The following is a 21,403-nucleotide window of genomic DNA, read 5'->3' as shown; positions in this document are numbered from 1 at the left end:
GCAAGAACTGGAAGCTGTTGTTAATAAGGTTGCCATGGGTCTTGCTCACTAGGGACCAGCCATTGTGCAAAGCGGTTTGCATCCATTATCTCATTTAATAGCAGCCACAATCCTGAAAAACAAAAAAACCTGTTGCCATCAAGTTAATTTCAACTCATAGTGACCCTATAGGACAGAGTAGAACTGCCCCATAGGGCTTCCAAGGCTGAAATCTTTACGGAAGCAGACTGCCACATCTTTTTTCCCGCAGAGCGGCAGGTAGGTTTGAACCACCGACCTTTCAATTGGCAACCAAGTGCTTAACCACTGCACCACCAGGGCTCCTTGCCACATCCTCCGAGGTAGGTATTCTTGTCCACATTTTAGAGATAAGGCAACAAGGCCACGGTCGCACAGCTAAGAAAAGGTGCAGCCATGGGAGGCCTGCCTTCCCAGTTCTGTATCTCCTGCAATGCCTGGTATAGTGCCTCACATACGCACAGCTTCTCAGTAAACATTTGCATAGTGGATGAGATATCGTGTCCTAGTACAAAGCATCTATTTCAAACTGTTGGTTGGGTTCTGTGTCTGTACCCATTTCTCTGACTGCCTCTGTGAACCTTCACAGAAATCAGGTTTAAAACAAAAACAGGAACTGTAAGCTGAGGAAGTAAACACAGCTGAAGGTGACATACACGCCAGCCCACACAAAGAACAGAGATTACTAAATGGGGGCAGCTTAGTAAAATAGTAAGGCCCACCCACCATCTCCTGCTGGCTTGCTGTACCTTTCAATTCCTGATATAAGTAACAGCTTGCTACTCAGCTCTTTGTGGACCCCAGCCTTTCTTCCCTGAAAATTCCCCCTCTGTCTAAATGCTGCTGGAGAGACTCACTAATCAGTTTAGAAACCGTGAAAATAGCCTTAATGGGCACACGTTTTTATGTCCTTGACACTGGATGACTTTTCAGCGTGTTTACATTTGTGCGTCTTCTCTTGAACCTCATTTATTCAGCCTTAAGTGAGGGCTTGATGGCTGAGGACAGCTTCAGTGTAAAGGTTAAGACTGTGGGCTCTGGAGCCAGACAGCTTGGGTTCAAATCCTGGCTCTGCCACTTACCGTCTCTGTGATCCTGAGCTAGTTATTGAACATCCCTGGGCGTCAGTTTCCTCTTTTTTGGGTTGTTTTGATGGTTGTTGCAAGCCAGCCCCCCCTACCCAAGGCTACCCCATGTACAATGGAAAGAAGTGCTGCCTGGTCCTGCGCTATCCCCATGGTTGGTTGCAGATTGGCTGCTTTTGTCTGTGAGGTTTTCGCTGGCTGATTTTGGAAGCAGATTGCCAGGCCTTTCTTTCTGGTCAGCCTTAGTCACTGAAACCTGTTCAACATGATATAATACCAGGCCTCTACTGGCAGACGGCCGGTGGCCGTGCCTGAGGTACGTTGGTTGGGACTCAAACCCAGGCTTCCCGCGAGGAAGGCCAGAACTCTGTTGCTGAGCCACCACTGTCCTCAGGTTACAAGGATGAGGTGAGTTTCCTGAAAGAGCTTGGAGCAGTGCCTGGCTCTGGGTCATCCCTCCGATTGTTTTCTCTGATGGCAGTAACACGGTTCAAGGCTAGGAGGGAGAGACAAAACTCTCTTCCCCGACGGCAGCCTGTGTCTGCCCAATTCACATCAAAAAGTGAGGCTGGTCAAGGCGGGTGGCAGGAGGGGTGGTCTTGCTCAGACTTGGTGCAGTAGAAACAAAGCCGCTGATGAGAGGCGGGAGCAGGGCCTCATGCCTCTAGCAGCAGATGGGACCCGCTTCCAAATGCCTGGTGTCCTAAGGAAAGGAAGAGAAGCCTCACGACCACTGTGTGCATGCTTTTGCCAAGGCGTTCGCACACCTTGTTGAATCTAGTCTCATTTTCCCTTCCTGCTTTGCTTCCAGCTTGTGACATTTTAACAACAGTGTCAGTTCCTTGAGCTATGGTCTTTAAATCAGGTGCCAGCTTGTCCAACTTTAAAATGCAGGGATTTAAAAATTAAACTGCCCTGTTGAAATGTTCCCTGCGTTTACGTGTGAATGGACTGCAGGAAAGCGAGAGAGCAGTGCTGGAAACATCATCAGTGTAGGGTGTAGTGTTGCAGTCAGATAAAGCTCGCCAGGGTTGGGGCTGGCATCCTGTCACCATGCGCCTGGGAGTCCTTTCACCATGCGCCTGGGAACCGGCCTCTGCGTGGGCTGAGTAGCAGATGATGACCACTGGTGTTGCTCAGGCCAGCTGAGAGAGGGAGGAGGGCTAAACTGGTCTTCCAGCTGCTCAGGGCCTCAGACCCATCTCAGTCCTTCCACTTCACCAACCTGCAGACTGGAATAACTGCAGCTAGAGGCTGTGGGTTTGGGAAAGGGGTGGGGCCACAAGGGAAGCAGGAAGGCACCAAAGGAGAACACTACCACTGTGAAATTCTTTTGTTGTTTTCTGTCCTTCCCTTCCTCCTGGTGGACAAGAGTAGTCACTATTTAAACCCAAATAGGGCTTCCTGGGTGGTGCAGACAGTTAAGAGCTCAACTACTAGCCAAAAGGTTGGTGGTTCAAACCCACCCATAGGTGCCTTGGAAGACAGGCCTGGCGGTCGGCTTCCGAAAGATCACAGCCTTGAAAACCCTGGGGAACAGTTCTACTCTGCACAGACGGGGTCGCCATGAGTCGTAATCAACTTGGTGGCAACTAACAACAACAACAAGGGCTTCCTGGCATGTGTTTATTCGGCCACCAGCTGCCCTGGCAATACAGCAGCTAACGTCCCCAGGTCTCTTAGGGCAGAGGCAGGCCACCTGGAATTGATCAGAGCATGCAGGCATTGGAAGGCTGAGTCCTGAGACCAGGTGTGCCCAGCCGATAAAATGAGGGGGAAGAGAAAGACCCAGAGGCAGGCTTGGGCATCTGCGTGGCTTGGCAAGGACTGGGCCACTCCTCCCTGGACCTCAGGGTGGTTCCTAGATGTTAGAAAGACCCTCAGAGTCTGTATGTGAGAGTGCTCCTTGGCATGTGGGCGCAGGCTAGATTTCACTCCCCTTGCCAACTCAGCCGGACCTCTTGAGCAGTGACCATCCTTCACAACTGTACACAGTGCCCTGCCAGCTTATATTACCAGGAGGTGCAGCTTGGGATGCCACCGTGTCCCCGGAGCAATCCTGCCACCTTGAACCTATGGAAATCCTAAAATCTTACAGTTGGGAGAGCTCTCAGAGGTCAAGCAGAGTTTCGGGATGGTCTGGGGGCAGTTGGAGCACTGATACTGCTGTGCTTGGCCGGCGTTAAACCTGCAGGGGAGTTAGGGCTGGAAGGAGCTGCAGAGCCAGGCAGCCTGGACTCAGCATTCAGGTGGAGAGGAAGCAGCAGGAAGTTAGAGGTGAGAAAAGGCACAGCCGAGGGCAAGCATCTCACAGGCTCTGGGAGCACCTGCCTCCCTCCCTTCCTCCCTCCCTTACAAATTCTGTGTTTTTGTTTAACTGTAGTAAAGGCATCAGTCCTGCTCTTCTGTTTTGCTTTAAGACAGTGGTTCACAAGCCATTTTGGTCTCAGGACTCCTCACCTCTTAAAAATTATTGAGGATTGCAAAGAGCTTTTTTTTTAAGAATATTTACCGTATTGGAAATTAAAGCCGAGAAATTTAAAACTATTAATTTACATAAAATAACAATAAACCCATTATGTTCCTAGACTCTCAGTTCCATTCCATTGGTCTGTATGTCCTTATAGCACTACCACCCTGTCTTTTGTTTGTTTTTTTTAAAGATGGGCTTTAATTATTTTAATCTTTTTCAGATACAAATTACAAAATAATAGCAAATCACTATGTAAAAACCTAGTGAATACATTTGGCCTGTGCAAAACCAAACCAAACCCACTGCCATCGAGTCGATTCCAACTCATAGCGACCCTATAGGGCAGAGTAGAACTGCCCCGTAGAGTTTCCAAGGAGCTCCTGGTGGATTTGAACTGTCGTCCTCTTGGTTAGCAGCTGTAGCACTTAACCGCTACACCACCAGGGTTTCCTGTGCATTTTGTCAGAGTTATTCATCTAGTAGATTTGCCCCGTCCACAGTGTTATCAGTTATAACGCTCTTCTTCCCACCCTGTCTTGATTACCGTGCTTTGTAGTAAATTCTGATACTGGAAAGTGTGAGCCCTCCTTCTTTGTTCTTTTTCCAGATTGTTGTGGCTACTTGGGGCCCCTTGCAATTCCTTAAAGTTTGAGGATCACCTTTTTCATTTTTATAAGAAAGACTGTTCGAATTTTGTTAGGGATTGAATTGAATCCGTAAATTGATTTGGGGGAATATTGTCATTTTAAGAAGATTAAAAGTCTTCCAACCCCTGACCATGGGATCACTTTCCATTTTTTTAATATCTAATTTATTTCAGTAAGGTTTGTAGTTTTCAGTTACAAGTCTAGCACCTCCTTGGTTAAATGTATTCTTAAGGCCCCCCGCCAACTTTATTGTAAATGAAATTGTTTTCTTGATTTCCTTTTGGGTTGTTCATTGCTAGTATATAAAAATACAACTGTCTTTTTTTTTCTGTTGATAAATCCACCGTATCAACATAAGTAGCATTTTTAAATGAAAAATAACCATATTGTCCAGAACATAGAGACGAAAGCGGGCAGAGTGGCAGTGTCTGACATTTTTGTGCGCATCTTTAGCGCCTGCCGTAACGGAAGGCAGCCGTAATCTCCTGTCTGCTCCGCACTCAGTCCGTGCTGCCTAACGCTTTCTGTGATGTCTGCAAAACTCCACTGTACACTTGTAAAAGGACGAGAGGGAACGAGGCAAATAATGTTCTCGTATTCTTATGAAAATAGTTGGGCCTTGCGGACCTCCTGAAAGACCCCTTTTTCTTAAAAAAACAAACAAAAGAAAAACTTCAGTGGTCACGCGACTCCCTCAAGCTCAACAGCTTTGAGCATCTTGCTCCTTTGACCATCCTGCTCCCTAGAACTAAGCCTCTGCTTAGCTGGCCTCCCTCAGCAACATCGACTGCACAGCGGTGAATTTGGTTTGGTTTTCTCAACAACGTAAAGATGAAAATGCTCAAGAGCAAGGCTGGGGCCCCAGAGCAAGCTTTCATTCCATGTTTACCCAGAACCCTGTTTTGCCTTTGGTACCAGTGTTCAACTCTAATGTTGTTAGTTACTGAAGAACTTAAAATGCATGTGTTGGACTGGCCCCTACGAAGGAAGCCCTGATACTTTGATCTCTTAAAAGGAAAATGAGCAGCTTAAATTGCTGGTTCACCCGGCCGAATGCTTTAGCAGGCGTCTGACTCTGTCTGGGGGCTTTGAGAAGCCTCTTACGTTTCAGGCCCACTCAACAACCTGTAAGCTGTTTTTATTCTTCCTGTAAGAGCTGTGGACATGTTTAAAGGCTTTTCAGTATTTCTTGCCAGCTTTCGGGACTTAGGCCTCATTTTTGCTAATCTTCCTGCCTGGAGTTCTCTTTAATAGTATGCTGTTAGACTGAGGAGGGGTCTGTGGTTGGAGGCTGGGATCTGATTTCACGAGAGTGGACGTAGCATCTTCTGGATGGTGGAGGTGGCCTTATTCAGCTGTGAGGGGCACCCAGAGCCCTGCACCTCAATAAATGGGTGTTGCTTAACTGAATTGAATTTTGCTGAATTGCAGTGACCGATAGCACACGTGGTCCCGTCCGTCTGGGACACAGTCAGTTAAACTTTCTGTGGGTGGTAGTTGGAGGTAATTATGTGCAATGAAGGACGGTTACAAGTATAATAAGAGACTTCCCACGCTGTTCTCACATCTTGAGAAGTCCTGGTTATTTAAACCTACGAATCATTTAAAATAAAAAAAACCTCAACCACCATAATCCATTTTGCAGAATGACTGTGTCTTTAGTGTCTTTGTATCCTCACATCAGAACACTGCACCATCTCTTTGGCGTCTCTCAGAGAGGTGTGAGGACATGGAGGTGGGGAGGGATGACCGCAGGGCGAGTGTCAGAGACAGAAAGAGGCCCTGGAGGGCCTGAAGGTCGACGTGGCCAACTTGAGTTTTTCCTAATCTGGCCCTGATTCAACACCGTTATTCTGGCAATTCCAATCATCCCGAATCTGCTTTTTCTTACAGCAATTTAAATTAGCTCAGTGGGATGCCTCTCTAAGCTTGGTAAGATGCCAGTCTCCTTGTCCAAGGTTAGTTTCTTAAGTCTCACTTGTATCTCTCTGAAAAAGCACAAGAAATATGTCACTGAAGAAAAATTACAGGTAACTTTTGCCAAGTGCTATGTTTTTTTCCTTGTCTCCTTGGCAGAACTGTTTCATTTCTGTCTGTAACGTTTTTGTTCCTCTGTTAATTACGGTTTGCTAGATCTGTGTTAGTACAAGAGACTTACCTCATCCAACTCATACTTATCAATGTCTTAATTAACTAATACGTAAAACCTAAAAACCCGGACCTGTTGCTGTCGAGTCGATTCTGTCTCGCAGCGACCTTATAGGACAAAGTAGAACTGCCCCCTGAGCTTCTAAGAAGCAATTGGTGGGTTCGAACTGCTGACCTTTTGGTTAGCAGACGAGCTCTTAACCACTGCGCCACCAGGGCTCCAACTAATAAGTAGTCTCCTTGATTTTCTGTCAGAAGCTGTTTATTTTTAAAACCATACTTCGACTATATTTTTCTCTGGTCTAGTATCTTCTCTTGTATTAGGGAAAGCAGAGCAAGTAGTGTTGGGTTGTGTCAAAGGAAGCATTTGTGATACTGAGGTGTCCCTGGGTATGACGTGCTAGGCTATTAATAGAAAAGGTAAAAGAAGGAAGACCTGGCTATCTGCTTCTGAAAAATCAGCTATTGAAAACCCTACAGAGCACAGTTCTGCTCTGACATTCCCGGGGTCACCATGAGTCAGAGATGACTTGAGGGAAAATGGGTGGTACTAAAGTTGGGGCCCTAGTCAAAGGAATAGGGGTACCCAGCACCCCAGGAAATGTGAACCACAGTTGCAGTCACTGTCCATGGGCAGGTAGGTCTCCACTGAAAAGTGAGCCAACTGCCCATTCATGTAACAAATGCTCGGCTGCCCGCTGTCGGCCGGACACCACGCAAGTATTGGGGACGCAGTGGTGAGCAAGATGGACAGACCCCCCTGCCCCAGGGCTTTCCGTCCACTTCCGCAGCCAGCACCCATGTGTGTCCATTTAAGTTAAAGTAAAAATTCAGTTCCTCAGTTGTATGAGCCACATTTCGGGGTTCAGTAACCACTGTTGATTGGACAATATGAACGCAGGCCATTTTTATCATCTCAGAAAGCTCTGTTGGCTATCCCCGTTCCAGAGAGAGAAATAAACAGTTAAATTAAGTAATTAAGTGTGGGAAATGCTGCAACAAGGAAGCACCCAGTGTTACAAAGTCGGGGAGGGCTGGAGGAAGCTCCAGCTGAGCTGAGAATGAAGGCTGTTAAGGGTCAGCAGGTGAGGAGGGCCATCGGGAAGGGTTTCAGTCCAGGCTGTCCACCAGGGTAAAGGCCCCAGGCTGGAAGGGACTGTGATTCACACACTGTTTCCTGGTCCCCCGAGAAGGGCAGGATCAGTTCCTCGTCGTAAAACTGGGTCAGATATTGAGGCTGGTGAAGGCACACGCGCACCCAGAGAATATGAAAAAGTTTATTACATACATAACAGGACCTTCTGGAGGAGGGCAGGCCAAGCCCCCAAGCTGGCTGGGAATGGTTTGATTTTGAATGCAGTTAGGGGATGGGGCCGAGTGAGAGTTCCAACCACCAAGAGGTAAGGGATTGAAGTTCCCCTCCAGTGGCAAGGGAGAGGGGTCTTATTGCTTGCTTAGATGTGGGGCAACAGTGGAAGGGGCAGAGGTGGCCTTGAAAGCTGTCAGTGGCCAGACATCAAAATCCGGGTCGTACATTTTATTATCACTTAGAGAGCCAAAGGCCTGCGTGGCCGGGTCCTGCATGACACAAGCTTGGATGAAAAAATGGCATGGATTGTGCAGGGCCTATAATCCTTCCCTTCACCGAACCGCCAGGCCAACTCACAGCACCCCAGGTGTGTCAGAGTAGAACCGTACTCCACGGGACCTTCGATGGTTGATTTTTCAGAAGCAGATCGCCAGACCTTCCTTCTGGGCGCCTCAGGGTGGATTCGAAGCTCCAGCCTTTTGGTTAGCAGTTGAGCACATTAACTGTGTGCACCACTCAGAGACTCCAATGCTTTTCTAAATCACCTTGACCCTCAACTGATCAGACCAGCCCTGGAATTTAGAGCTCGGGGGCCATCAGCAAATCAGGGATCGTAGACAGATCCGCATAACCAGCAACCGGGTCTAAAAAAAATAATAAATATATATATATATATATATATATATAATGCTTCAGAAGACTAAGTGGCAGAAAATGGCACCTTTTTCATCTCCAGGAAATTTTTTTTTTTTTAATGTATATATTATGCTTCCGAAGACTGAGCGGCAGAGAATGGCACCTTTTTCATCCCCAGGAAAATCATGTTCAGTAGAACATCAAGGTGAACATCAAGGTCAGCATCAAGGTCAGCAGCATTTCTTTAAACCCAAAATGGGAGTAGAGTTTACAGTCGGCACATACTATTCCATGGGCCTTGGAACCCACAGCAGGAATTGTCTTCGTGAACAAATTTCTAGTTTTAAAACCTATTTTAAAAATAAAGCATTTAGAATGTAGTTAACATTAGCCCAAACTATGAGAATGTTTTAATATTTTTGTTCAGACTTTTTAGCACCTTCCATTTTAATTTTATTAAATATCCTTTTAAGTAAAAAAAAAAAAAAAATGTAGATGATAGAGTGAGTATACAAGGTTACACGACATAAAACTGCCTATTCGTAGGTCAGATATTGACAATTATATTTTGCCAGCAGCAGAAGAAAGCTACAAACAGCTCCCACTAATGCAGTAAACTTTGCTGAGCCCTGTCTTCTATCTTTGGGCAAATTGTCTCTTTTTTGTTGGTACCAATATTCTTTCTTCTCTTGGATGATGGAGGTGAAGAATCAGAAAAACGCCCGTGGAGAGAATAAGGGACGGACATTGCCCCAGGATGGATAGGGAGGCAGCGACTTAGAAAGCTGACCTGACCTCCCCAAGCTGCAACAGTTCACTCCGGAATATGCTGGCAGTGGACAGGGTAGGACCCAGGCTCTCATGCCAGCGGCATTAATAACAAGTAAATATTCGCTGTAGCCCACACACCGTGCTGAGTGCATTTATTCACTTAATTCACAGACTGCCTGTGAGGTAGATACCATTATTATCCTCATTTTACAGATGAAGAGGTTGAGCTCAGAGAGGCTCAGTGAATTGCCTAAGGTCCCACAGCTCCTGACTGGCCCAGCAGGGCCTTGATCCAGGCTCCTCACCCCTGCCACTCTCTGCCTCTCTGCTCCCTGACTGGCCTCTGAGGCGTTGGCCCAGTCAGGCACAAACGGCTGCCTGGGGAACAGAGATTTCTGTATATAAAATTAGTTCCAAACCAAAACCAAACCCATTGCTATCGAGTCAATTCCGACTCATAGCGACCCTATAGGACAGAGTAGAATTGCCCCATAGAGTTTCCAAGGAGGGTCTGGCGGATTTGAACTGCCAACCTCTTGGTTAGCAGCCATAGTGCTTAACCAGTACGCCACCAGGGTTTCCAGATTAGTTCAGGCCCAGTGAAATGCAGCGTCTGGGCCCCAGTCCCTTAATAAAGTGTCTTACTGAGATTACACACAACTAAAGACTCGAGGGCACTGGGTTTTAAAGACAGTCTGCAGATGGCGTATCTTTGTAAGCCTCTGAGGAAAACATGGACCGGATTTTTGGGTTTAAAGATATTTACGATTAGCTTGCTTGCTGCAGTCCCGCTGGATTTCTCCACACCCCTGTTTTACCACCTGTTCAATGGCAAGCCCCCTGCACTGGGTTGAATGGCAGCAGACAACTCGGGGGGCTTAGAAACCAAAGACAGGGGTTTCCTGTGGCAGCATTGTCCTTCCCGCCTGCAGCAGAGTTGGCTTAAGATCTTCAGTTAGAATTTTATTCAGACTCTCAAGAAGAAGAACTGATACAAAATTAATAAAAACACCAGTTGCCAAGTCAATTCCAAAATGCCTGTGCTAATTGCTGAATGTCGTTTCTCTGACCATTGATGCAAAGGGTAGGAGATTCACAAAGTGAGACGTTACAGCAAAGCACCACTGTGATCCGCTGTCTTGTGAAGGTTCTGACTGAGCCGCGAGCGAGGCACCAGGAGACGGACTTCTATTTCCCAGTTACTTTGACCTCTTTTCCATGGCTCTTACTGGAAACCCTGGTGGTGGACTGGTTAAGTGCTACAGCTGCTAACCAAAGAGTCAGCGGTTCAAATCCACCAGGTGCTTCTTGGAAACTCTATGGGGCAGTTCTACCCTGTCCTATAGGGTCACTATGAGTCAGAATCGACTCGACAGCACTGGGTTTGGTTTGATTTTTTTCTACCAAGCCACTCCCCGAGGTAGAAATGCCCCCTCCCTTAGCATCTCCCCTTACTAAATCACACCCTCCCCACACTACCCAACTCGAGTTTCACCTCCTTGGAGACGGCTCAGACTGGCTACCCTCTCCTAACCCCCTTCCTTGAGTTCCTCTTGCACTTTCTGTTGTTAGGTGTCAGCAAGTTGATTTCCACTCACAGTGGCCTCACGTGACAGAACTGCCCCGTGGTTTCCTGTGCTGTAATCTTTATGGGAGCGGATTGCCAGGTCTTTCTCCCGAGGGGCCACTGGGTGGGTTCAGCCTTTCAGTAGCAGCCTAGTGCTTAACCATTGCACTACCAGAATCACCATAGTCCCTGCTGTGTGACCTTAGACCAGTCACTCAACCTCTCTCTGCCTTAGTTTACTTATTTAAAAAAAAAAATTGAGGAGAGAATGTACCCACCTCTTGTGTTGGAGTGAAGATTAAATGCATTTAATATAAAGTACTTAGTAGGGTTAGTAATACTATCATTTCTACTATTAAAGCTTTTCTGTGTGAAACAAAAAATAATTTAGTTGCTCCAGCCAGACTTTCTTAAGGAATTCTAAAACTTCTCTTGTACTTTTTATTATACCAACTGATCATGGTGTCGATGTTCAAGAAATATTTGCTTTCTTGATTGAGTTAAGACTTTGGTGGGGTTTTGTGTTTGTTTTTTTACTTAAACTAATCCATGCTGTTGGTTCAGTGGATGTTTGTGTTGTCATCAGGCGCTGTCAGGTCGGTGCCAACTTGTAGTGACCCCGTGTGTAACGGAGCGAAGCACTTCCCAGATGTTTGTGTTACTGTTTCATTAAAGACTTGTTCTTCACTTAAATAAGGATGAGCTAGAATATCGTAGCCAGCTTGGAAGGGGACGGAATGGGATAGAGGATTCCGAAGCGCACTGAAGGTGGAACTTTTTTTTTTTCCAATTATATGCAATGTGTACGTTAATAAGTCCTGCGGGTGATTCTTTTGTCTGCTAAATTGGAGACCCATTGGACTAACAGACTTGAACAGCATTTGAAAAAATGCAGCCCTGTGGTCTATAGCTATAAAGAGATTCGCTGGGTCATAGGGTACACACATCTTCAACTTCAGTAAAGAGTGTAATCCAGTTCCAAAAGGCTTCCGAGCGGTTTTGTAAGTGGTTGTGCTAATTTACACTCCTGGCACCCACATGCGAGAATTTCCTGATGGCTCCAAACCCTTGCCAGGCTTGGTTTGGTCAGGCTTTTCTATTTTTGTCGAGTAGGTGGATATGCAGTGGTATTTCCTTGTAGTTGAAGGTGTTTTCCCCTGATTGCTGTTTAGGTTGAGCGTCTTTTCATATGTGACCTTATATTTTAAAGTTAGTACGGGTTAGCTGTTGTAGATCAGGAAAAAAAAGGGGGCGGATACCATTTAGTGAGCTAAGTAAATAAATGATACTTTGTATATGACTTGAAATATTTATGCCTAATCCAGTACCAAACTATCCCCTAAAGAATACTTGTAAACGTAGTCTAGATGAAAATTCCGTGAACCAAATCAGTTTAAGTGCCAAACACCCTTAACGGCCAAATCAACCAGAGCCCTCAACATATAAATAAAACTGTAAAGTCCTGTCCACCCCGTTCCCCCAAATACTCCAACAGTGGTTCCTTAGAATCTGGCTTGTTGGGGTTCATCATGGCGCTCCACCCAAACCTACATCGTTGTCCGAGAAAATTACGCTTGTTTGAGCAGTAGCTTCAGTTACTCTCCTTATTATATCTAAATTTTATCTCAATTTTGTTGCCTTTCTTCCTTCTTAATGTTTCTGTATCTCCTTGGTTCGAAGATTCTTGTTGATGGCATGGTGGAATGGATATCAGACCCAAAAGAGCTGGTGAATAACCCGTTTGACCTTGGACTTTGAAAAGATATGACTATTATGTTTTCACTGATAATAAGTCTTTGGGCCATGGGCCTACAGAAAGGTAGATAGCTGCCATCAAGTCGACTCCAACCCATGGCGACCGTATGCACAACAGAACAAAATGTTGCCCAGCCCCGCATCGTCTGCATGATCACCTGCATGTTCAAGTCCGTTGTTGTGGCTGTTGTCAGTCCATTTCACTGAGGGTCTCCCTTGTCGTGGCTGTTGTCAGTCCATTTCACTGAGGGTCTCCCTTATGGCTGTCGTCAGTCCATTTCACTGAGAGTCTCCCTTATGGCTGTTGTCAGTCCATGTCACTGAGGATCTCCCTTGTTGTGGCTGTTGTCAGTCCATTTCACTGAGTGTCTCCATTGTGGCTGTTTTTATTCCATTTCACAGGGTCTCCATTGCCGTGGCTGTTGTCAGTCCATTTCACAGGGTTTCCATTGCCGTGGCTGTTGTCAGTCCATTTCACTGAGTGTCTCTCTTGTGGCTGTTGTCAGTCCATTTCACTGAGAGTCTGCCTTATGGCTGTTGCCAGTCCATGTCACTGAGGATCTCCCTTGTCATGGCTGTTGTCAGTCCATTTCACTGAGGGTCTCCATTGTGGCTGTTTTTATTCCATTTCACAGGGTCTCCATTGTCATGGCTGTTGTCAGTCCATTTCACAGGGTCTCCATTGTTGTGGCTGTTGTCAATCCATTTCACTGAGGGTCTCCTTCACCCTCATTGGCCCCTACATCACCCAAAATGATGTCCTTCTCTAGTGATTGAGCCCTCCTGATGATGTGGACAGTGTTTTGTTGCAATCCATAAGGTTTTCATTGCCTAATTTTTAGAAGTAGGTTGCAAGGCCTTTCTTCCTAATCTTTCTCAGTCTGGAAGCTCTTCTGAAGCCTGTCCGCTCTGGGTGACCCACTGGTATTTGAAATACTGGCGGCATAACATCCAGCATCATAGCAACTTGCAGGCCACCTGTGGTGCGTGAATTACTTCATACGCCTTTGTAGCCATAGTCTCTGTAACACACAAAATGATTGAGTGGAACCATGCAAATAAGGTGTATGGAGCCCTCATGAGGGGATTGGTCATTTTTGTCATCCCACTAGACTTAAAATGAGCCATCCCAAAGGCGGTAAGAGAGGATCTCACCACCATGAAAGAAGAACCAGGAATGGAGCACGTACTTTGGACCTGGGATCCCTGGGCTGAGAAGCTCCTGGAACGAGAAGACTGAGAAAGAAAGCTGTAACACTGAAGACAGTGAGAGGCAGTGGCAGAGAAATGGCCACAGCAGAGGCAGGAGACTGGCAGGAGATGGCACGGTGGGCTTCCCGGCCTGTGAAGCGAGAAAGCCGAGTGCCTTCAGGCAGGAGCCTTGCTGGCAGAGTGGGGTGCCTCTGGGCACTCGCTGGAGCTAGATTTGCTGACCCACAGACCTAGAGCTCAGCGACTTCAGACCGAGGCTTACTGGTGGAGTGGGGTGCCCCGGGCACTTATCAGCTGAGCTAAAAGAGCTTTGTAACACTTTCCTGAGCAGGGTAGAGGCTGAGGGGCCAGAGAGAGGTGTGTCTGTGGGCACGGCTGAGAAGAGGCAGTCCTGATGGAAGAGCTGTGTCCTGAGTGTCCTTGAACCTTACTTCCCTGATAAACCCCATAATCGTGAGTATTGTCTGTGAGTTCTGTGTGGCCATTGCAATGAATTGTCAAACCCAGCAGAGAAGTAGAGTGTGCCGTGGGAGGGGCAGTTGGTGTCAGAATTGGTAAAAACATTGGAGGGTGGAGGTGTGTCTGACCTCTGCCTCATAGGAATCAGCCTTGGGCTGTTGATCTTGATTCTTCTTCCCCCCTTGTGAACTTAGAGGTCAGATCCCTCTCCCCACGCTATTTTTACACCACCACATTGTGACAAACTGACAGACCACTTGTGGGCCTATGAAAACCCATTGCCATTGAGTCGATTCCCAACTCACAGTGGCCATATAGAACAGAGTAAAATTACCCCATAGGGTTTCTAAGGCTGTAATCCTTATAGAAGCAGATCACCACATCTTTCACCTGGAGAGTGGCTAGTGGGTTCAAACTGCTGACTTTCCATTTAGCAACTGAGTGCTGTAACCACTGCGCCACCAGGGCTTCTTAGTGGGCCTATCCATACAGCAAACCAAACCTGTTGCTGTCGAGCCAATTCCGACTCGTAGCAACTGTATATGGCAGCGTAGAACCGCCCCATAGGGTTTCCAAGGAGCAGCTGGTGGATTCAAACTGCTGACTTTTTGGTTAGCAGCCATAGCTCTTAACTGCTGTGTCACCAGGGCTGAACTGGGCCTATAAAACCAAAAAAAGCCAAACTCATTGCCATCAAGTTGATTAAAACTCATAGCAACCCTTTAGGACAGAGTAGAACTGCCCCATAGGGTTTCTGAGGAGTGCCTGGTGGATTTGAACTGCCAACCTTTTGGTTAGCAGCCATAGTAGTTAACCACTATGCCACCAGGGTTTCTAGTTAGTGGGTCTGTAGCCAGGTATAAATAAAAGGAGCGAATTGGCAAATAGTGAACTTGACTTGTTGGCCTATGGCCTCTCACTGCTGTGTGACCTCCTTTGTAGAGGGCTCTTTCTTATGTTCATGTCACCCCTTGAGGTAGGCTAAGGGCCCTGTCCAGAGTCACCCGTGAACAGCAGGGATCAGGCTTCCTGAACCCAAGCTCCAGGTTCTTTCTGGCACACTGGAGCTGCCTTAGCCTATGATACTTTTCGTCTGCAAACAGGGAGGCACGCTTAAATAGATTTTCAGAGCCCCTGGTGGCACAATGGTTAAGGGCTCTACTGCTAACCAAAAAGTTGGTGGTTTGAGCCCACCCAGTGGCTCCGTGGGAGAAAGGCCTGACGATCTGCTCCCGTAAAGATTACAGCCTAGAAAACCCTTGGAGGCAGCTCTACTCTGGTCAAATGGGGCCACTATGAGTTGAAAATAGACTCGACCACACCTAATGCATACACCCAGCTCTAAAAATGCCAGGATTCCTTGTTGCTGTCTTCTCTCCCCTTCTCCCCTGCCTTTGATGTGCTTTAGCAAAGACCAAACCAAAAAACCAAACCTATTGCCGTCGAGTTGATTCCGAATTGTAGCAACCCTATGGGACAGAGTAGGACTGCCCTGTAGAGTTTCCAAGGAGTGCCTGGTGGATTCAAACTGCCAACCTTTTGGTTAGCAGACACAGCACTCAACCACTGTGCCACCAGGGTTTCCATTAGCAAAGAGGAGGGACAAAATGCCTCTTCAGGTGGTCAGGTAGGAAAGTTGCCTGGAAAGCAAAACACATTTGTCTCCCAGTTTCCGTTAGGAAATTATTTTCCTAAAATAAAACAAATCCTTGAGTCGGTTTCGAAGAGGAAGTTTGCTTTACAGCCTAATGTTTTTAGAACAGGAAGATCTAAAGATAAAGGAATAACCCCACCCACCTAGACTTTAAAATTGCTGCCAAAATAAGCCAGAATTTGGGCTTTTCTGAGATTTTTTTCCCCTTTTATCTTTAGTCTAGAATTGAGTTAAAGAGCCCTGGTAAAGCAGCAGATAAGCGCTCAGCTGCTAACTGAAAATTTGGCAGTTTAAACCCAACCACCTGCTTTGCAGGAGAAAGACCTGGAGATCTGCTACCGTAAAAATTACAGCCTAGTGTCACATGGGGTCGCTATGAGTAAGAGTCGACCCAGTGGCACCCAACAACAGCAACAGAATTGGGTCTTTCCCCCAGACAGGTGCCTGGGACAGGTGCCATATCAGGTAAGCAGGGGGACAGCTTCTACCTCCCTCACTTAGCATCTGGACATATCATCCCCTGTAGTATGCCAGACAAGAGCAGCCTTTCAAAGGACACGTCTTAGAGCCAGTACAGGGAGGTGGGAACAGTGTCAGGCCTGCAGCTGCCCCCGGCCCCTCAGTCTGGCCGCTTCTGTTCCGTCCACTCTGACCTGGAGGGGCACCGGAGAGAAAGCAGCCCTGTAAAGTAGGGGAGGCCAAGACCCAGCATGTCTTCTCCCACCCTCTGTCCTCTTCAGCTTCAGGCCCTTCTTCGTTTTTCCTTCCTAAAGCTGATTCTTTGTTATAGAAACAATGACTTGAGAGTCTCCGTTTATTTCTGGGCCGAGACAGGAATGTTAGAACACGCAGAGTTATCTGTAATGTATTATGCTTACACAGAAGAGTTCTGTCATGGGGCTGAGCCTTTCTTGAACCCGTTTATCAAACTGACAGGGTGAGATGACCCCACTTCCTGTTCTAAAACATTGGGCATTAAAGCAGCAAGACTCATAAAACAATGACGACTCAAAGCTCACTCTCGATAAATTCAGGGTCCGTGTTTCCTTCCCACTAGGTCATAGTGGTGAAGCTCTTCAGTACTTTTCTGAGTCTTACATTTATAAATATCTCACACTGGACCTTAACAAAAAAGCACTATTATTACAAATTGCACAATTGTCTAGTTATTCTTAAGTGGGCATAAAAAATTGAGGAAGGATGTGTAAAAATTACAAATGTATATAAAAGGAAGGGTTTTTTTTTGGGGGGGTGGTGTTCAGTGTGCTTAATACCCCAGAGCCTGTTGTCCAAAGAAGGCATTGTATTGACCAAACAATACAAATTATATATTTTAATATCAGTTGGAAAATGTCAGTTATTTTCAATTTTATGAGGTGTGACCAGTGAGATCATTTAAAATGTAATTAAGTTTTAGAAGGTTCACTTGTATGAACTTACTTTTGCAGAGTTCCCAGACATGTTCTGTGGGTAGAATAACTATGTTTTTCAAACCTAAAACGGGGATATTTGGCCTAATGAACAATATTTAAAATTAGCTCTGTCCCAGAAAACTCATGAGGCACTGAGTTCCTTAGCCAGGGCTGAAGGTTAACTTTGTAGCATAGTCAGCATTACAGTGAAACCTGGGAGAGCTGGAGCTCAGCGGGACTGCTTTGTTTTTCCGGGTCTCACATGTTTTCCACCTTTGACAGGGTGCAGTATTAACTACTTTCCTAATTTTAGTGGAAAAGGTTTGTGTTTTCCTTCTCTGACAGATTTCCGCCTACGCAGGTTCCAGCTTTCGCAGGGTTTGCTGTGTATGGGGTCTTCACCTCACAGAGCTTGTGACAGACCAGAAGTCCTGGAACCAGAGTGTGTGGAAATCACAAAGAACTTAGTGGATTTGTTGAGTTCTAAATGCTACGCTGAAACTTTATCAAGCTTTCTGTTGCCTCTTGCTTCAGCCGCTCAGCGTGTGTTCTTGGAGCTGCCCCCTTAGGCAAATCACTAAACCAGGTCCTGGGATAGGATGATGAACCCAGGATGCAGTTCTTGTCATAGTCTTGAGTGCTGGATATACATTATACACGTGGTAGGTACTGTGTGGAGCCCTGCTGGCACAGTGGTTAAAGAGCTTGGCTGCTAACCAAAAGGTCGGCAGTTCAAATCGACCAACCGCTTCCTGGAAACCCTATGGGGCAGTTCTACTCTGTCCTGTAGGGTCGCTATGAGTTGGACTCGACTTGACAGCAACAGGTTTGGGTTTTGGTCTTGGTGAAGTGCTATGTAGGAGACACAGGGTGCTCGAGGGACTATGTGCCCAGACTTGGAGGTTGAGAAAGGCCTCCTTTTTTTATTTTTAGGCTGTTTTTTAGAATAAACTTTGTATTTTCAAATACTTTTAGATTTACAGAAAAGTTGCAAAGACAGTGCAGAGTGTTCCTTTATATCCCTCACCTGGTTTTCCCTAATGTCAACACCTTTCCGAGCCAGGATACAGTTGTCAAAACTGAGAAATTAACGTCGTTACACTGCTGTTAACTAACTCCACATTTTGTATGGATTTCACCAGTCTGAGAAAGGCCACCTTGAAATGACATCTCAGCAGGGAATTGAGTAAGTTTGGACTGGCAGACAGAGCCAGGAAAATGTTAACAGGGAATGGGTTGTGCAGAGGCCCAAAGGGCTGAAAGGACCTTGGCCCATTTAAGAAACTGTAAGAATTGAGTGTGGTTGGTCCTTTGTGAGGAGAGGAGAGGCGGTGGGGCCAGGAGATCGTTGTAGGTGTCTCCTGATGGAACCAGATTTCACATTTATAATGGCTCACAGAAATAAAATGGTGATTGATAATAGCAGTTCTGTCACCAAAGTGGAAAAAAGACATTTTGCAGATACCCCATAATGTCCAGAAATGAGTTGTGGAATGCAAAAGCATACTCATAAGAGAAAGTTCTATCTTGAAAGCTTCCTCAACTCAGTATCATTCAGAATAACGCCTAAGAATTACCAGAGAAATTTATACCATCAGCCACCTTGACACTCGATGTCTTTTTTTCCTGATGAGTTCATGAAATCTTGAAGTTGAGTCATGTTAGGAGATCTAGAGCGTGCTTTTCTAGATCATGGCACGGTAATGCTGGTAAGCCTTGGCCTAGCCCAGTTTATCAGTGGCTTATCGCTGACGTTGGTGTCACAACTGTCCAGACAGTCCCCAGTTACTAAAGGACTTGGCAGGCTAAGCAGTATCCGTGCATATTTCCTGCTGCCCCTGGAATTTTTAAACACTTCTAGAAGACCCTTGCTTCCCAGTGGTCTGTGTTTCAACATGTGCTGCTCCTGGGCTTGGCAGAGGCTGACGTGGAGGAAAGACACACCAGTTCCAGTACTTTGATGCCTCGTTGTTCCTGTTGAGAGGGAGAAGAGGAAATTGTAAAAGCTGACCTTCTAGAAACCTATCCGAGGCTGCTGTTATCAACTGCATCTAATATACATTCCAACCAAAATGAGATGTCTAAAACCCATTAACAGCCCCGGGTGGATTTTTATTGTATTATTATTAATTCAAGCTTTCTTGGAGCTATTGTTTCTAACCTTGTTTTTGTTTCTGAAATCACAAAAGAATGAGACGTTTCATTACGTGTTAGGAAATGACAGCCCGTGCCGTTGAGCGACCCATATGAGACTCAAGGGTAGCAACTGATGAGTTGAGTTGGGTGAGCGTTAACTTCCACTTGTATCCTTGACTCCTCACCGGATGGTACAGGTGCTCTCTTTAGCTCTAGACTGGCTGGTGACACTATGGCCCTGGTCACTTCTTCGTCAACATCGGAGTTGTCTTCAGAAATGACAGATCAGCCAATCATGGCAGCTCATAATTTCACAATTGACACACAGTCCAGGGATCTGTGGTGACTCTGTGTCACCCATGTTTACACTTGTTTGCAAGACCCGAAGAGAAGGAATTAAGACTGATGCCACATGGATAATATTTTTGCCACTGGAAATTTTCAGGCTAAAAGATCTCCATGACCCATATCTGCAGGCCGTTCATTGCCTGGGTCTTAAACTGGGTGTAGAAGAATTGACCTTTTAAGTCACTGCCAAGTCATCCATGAGTCACGAGCCAGAACATGTCTTTTATAGAGAAATTGTGTTAATGTTCAAGACTAAAAAATTCCTACAAACCTGGGATCTGGCAAGATAAAATCATTGGCTAGAAATCACGTGTAATATAGTCTGGAGTTGATTCTGAAATGCAGAAGTCCCTAAAGACACAAAGAAAATGCGTCACGCTTCTTGGTACGCCTGCCAAAGCCCTAGCTTTTCTACTGTAGTGACTGGAAATCTCTGGTTGAGTCTGTATTCCTCGAGGAGTCTTGCAAACCTTCTTACTTCTAGTTGATTCCGCACGGTATGGCTGGAGGTGTTTATTCCCAGACTCCTCTTCTGGATACATCCAACATGCAGATTACTAGAAGCCACCTTTTTAGTCATTGTTGAGGTTAGGGACTTTGTGGGTAACCCTTGTATTTGTTGCTGCCATTCTGCCTCATCCGTGTCAGGCAATTGATGAAGCCATAGGGGTGGTGCAGACTGGTGAGTACCCCTTGATGTGTGACTGTGGAGGATGTGGGCCCTTACATTTGCAAGATTTTCCTCATTGACTAGCAAGTCATTGTATTTGCAACAGACAAGAGCCCCTGGAGCTTCCTGGACCATCTCAAAAATGCAGATGGAAACTCCTAAGACCAAAAGTATTTGTTCTAAATGCTGTTCGCTATGTATTTGTCTTATGAGTCAGTCCTTTCCAGGATCCTAACCTTTTCCTACTATTTGCCCTGTGCCTCTTTCTACCTGCTTCTGTCTCTGCCTGGCTGTGTCTGTCTGCTCTCTCTGTTTATTTCTCTCAGTCTATCTCTCTGTCTCCCTTTTTCGAACTCTTACATACCACATTTTAAAAATTGATGGTGAATCGCTCAGCACACAGCTCTTTGTACTCTGAGAAACAAAGGTTTTCATGTGTTTGAAACCGGAATTTCTTTTTCCAAACACGTGACCTGTCTCCCTTTAGGTGTTTGTTGATGTGCGTGGCTGTGTGTGGCTAATCCAGACTTGGCATTTGTGGAGCATGAGGCAAAGTTTCCATTAAATGACAGCACGTGTGTCTATTTGCTCTTTCTTCTCAGATGAAATCATGCACCAGGACATTGTCCCGCTCTGTGCTGCTGACATTCAAGACCAGCTGAAGAAGCGGTTTGCATACCTGTCTGGTGAGTTTTGGGAGCCAGTGTCTGTGGGGTCAGGGTGGAGGGAGGAAAACAGCATGCATGGGGCCCAAGCTTTGTTGGAGCTCCCCCCAGTTCTGGTATCCTTGTGTGGCCTTAGGTCATCAGTTCATTTCACATGGTTGGAACGTGGAAAAAGACATGCAATGGGACATTCAGTCTACATTGGATTTAACCTCAGTGAGGCCCAGTAAATAAATGACTCCAGTGATCTTGTGGGCAGCTCAGTACTAGTTGGTACATGAGGCGTTTTGCGTAGGGGTTGGTGGCCACCAGGAAGCAACATGGTGGAGGTGAGTCAGTGTCTGGGGACAGACACAGCCCTGGCAGCTCTTGATGCATGATCTCTGGAAATCTAGATCTTCCCTTGTGACAGATAAAAGTGGCAGAACTGGTTGACCA

General features: G+C 46.2%; 1 protein-coding gene across 10 annotated transcripts in view; it reads left to right on the top strand.

Moving 5' to 3' along the window:
• MCF2L (MCF.2 cell line derived transforming sequence like) overlaps nucleotides 1–21,403 on the top strand; it is a 337,829-nt gene that overhangs the window by 186,316 nt on the left and 130,110 nt on the right. For 9 of the 10 annotated variants that reach the window (XR_010319082.1, XM_023553214.2, XM_023553210.2 and 6 more), the window contains one exon: nucleotides 20,903–20,986. Coding sequence is in view for 9 of the 10 variants with exons in the window: in XM_023553214.2 (XP_023408982.1) it covers nucleotides 20,903–20,986 (84 nt within the window). In the remaining variant the exon portion in view is untranslated. Of the gene's footprint in view, nucleotides 1–13,952; nucleotides 14,075–20,902; nucleotides 20,987–21,403 lie in introns of all 10 variants that reach the window. The other variant, XM_064275210.1, reaches the window with a different exon arrangement.

This window comes from Loxodonta africana, chromosome 23, assembly GCF_030014295.1.
Source record: "Loxodonta africana isolate mLoxAfr1 chromosome 23, mLoxAfr1.hap2, whole genome shotgun sequence".
Taxonomy (NCBI): Eukaryota; Metazoa; Chordata; class Mammalia; order Proboscidea; family Elephantidae; genus Loxodonta; species Loxodonta africana.
The sequence above is the reverse complement of the archived record's forward strand: the minus strand, read 5'-3'. Positions and strand labels throughout refer to the sequence as shown.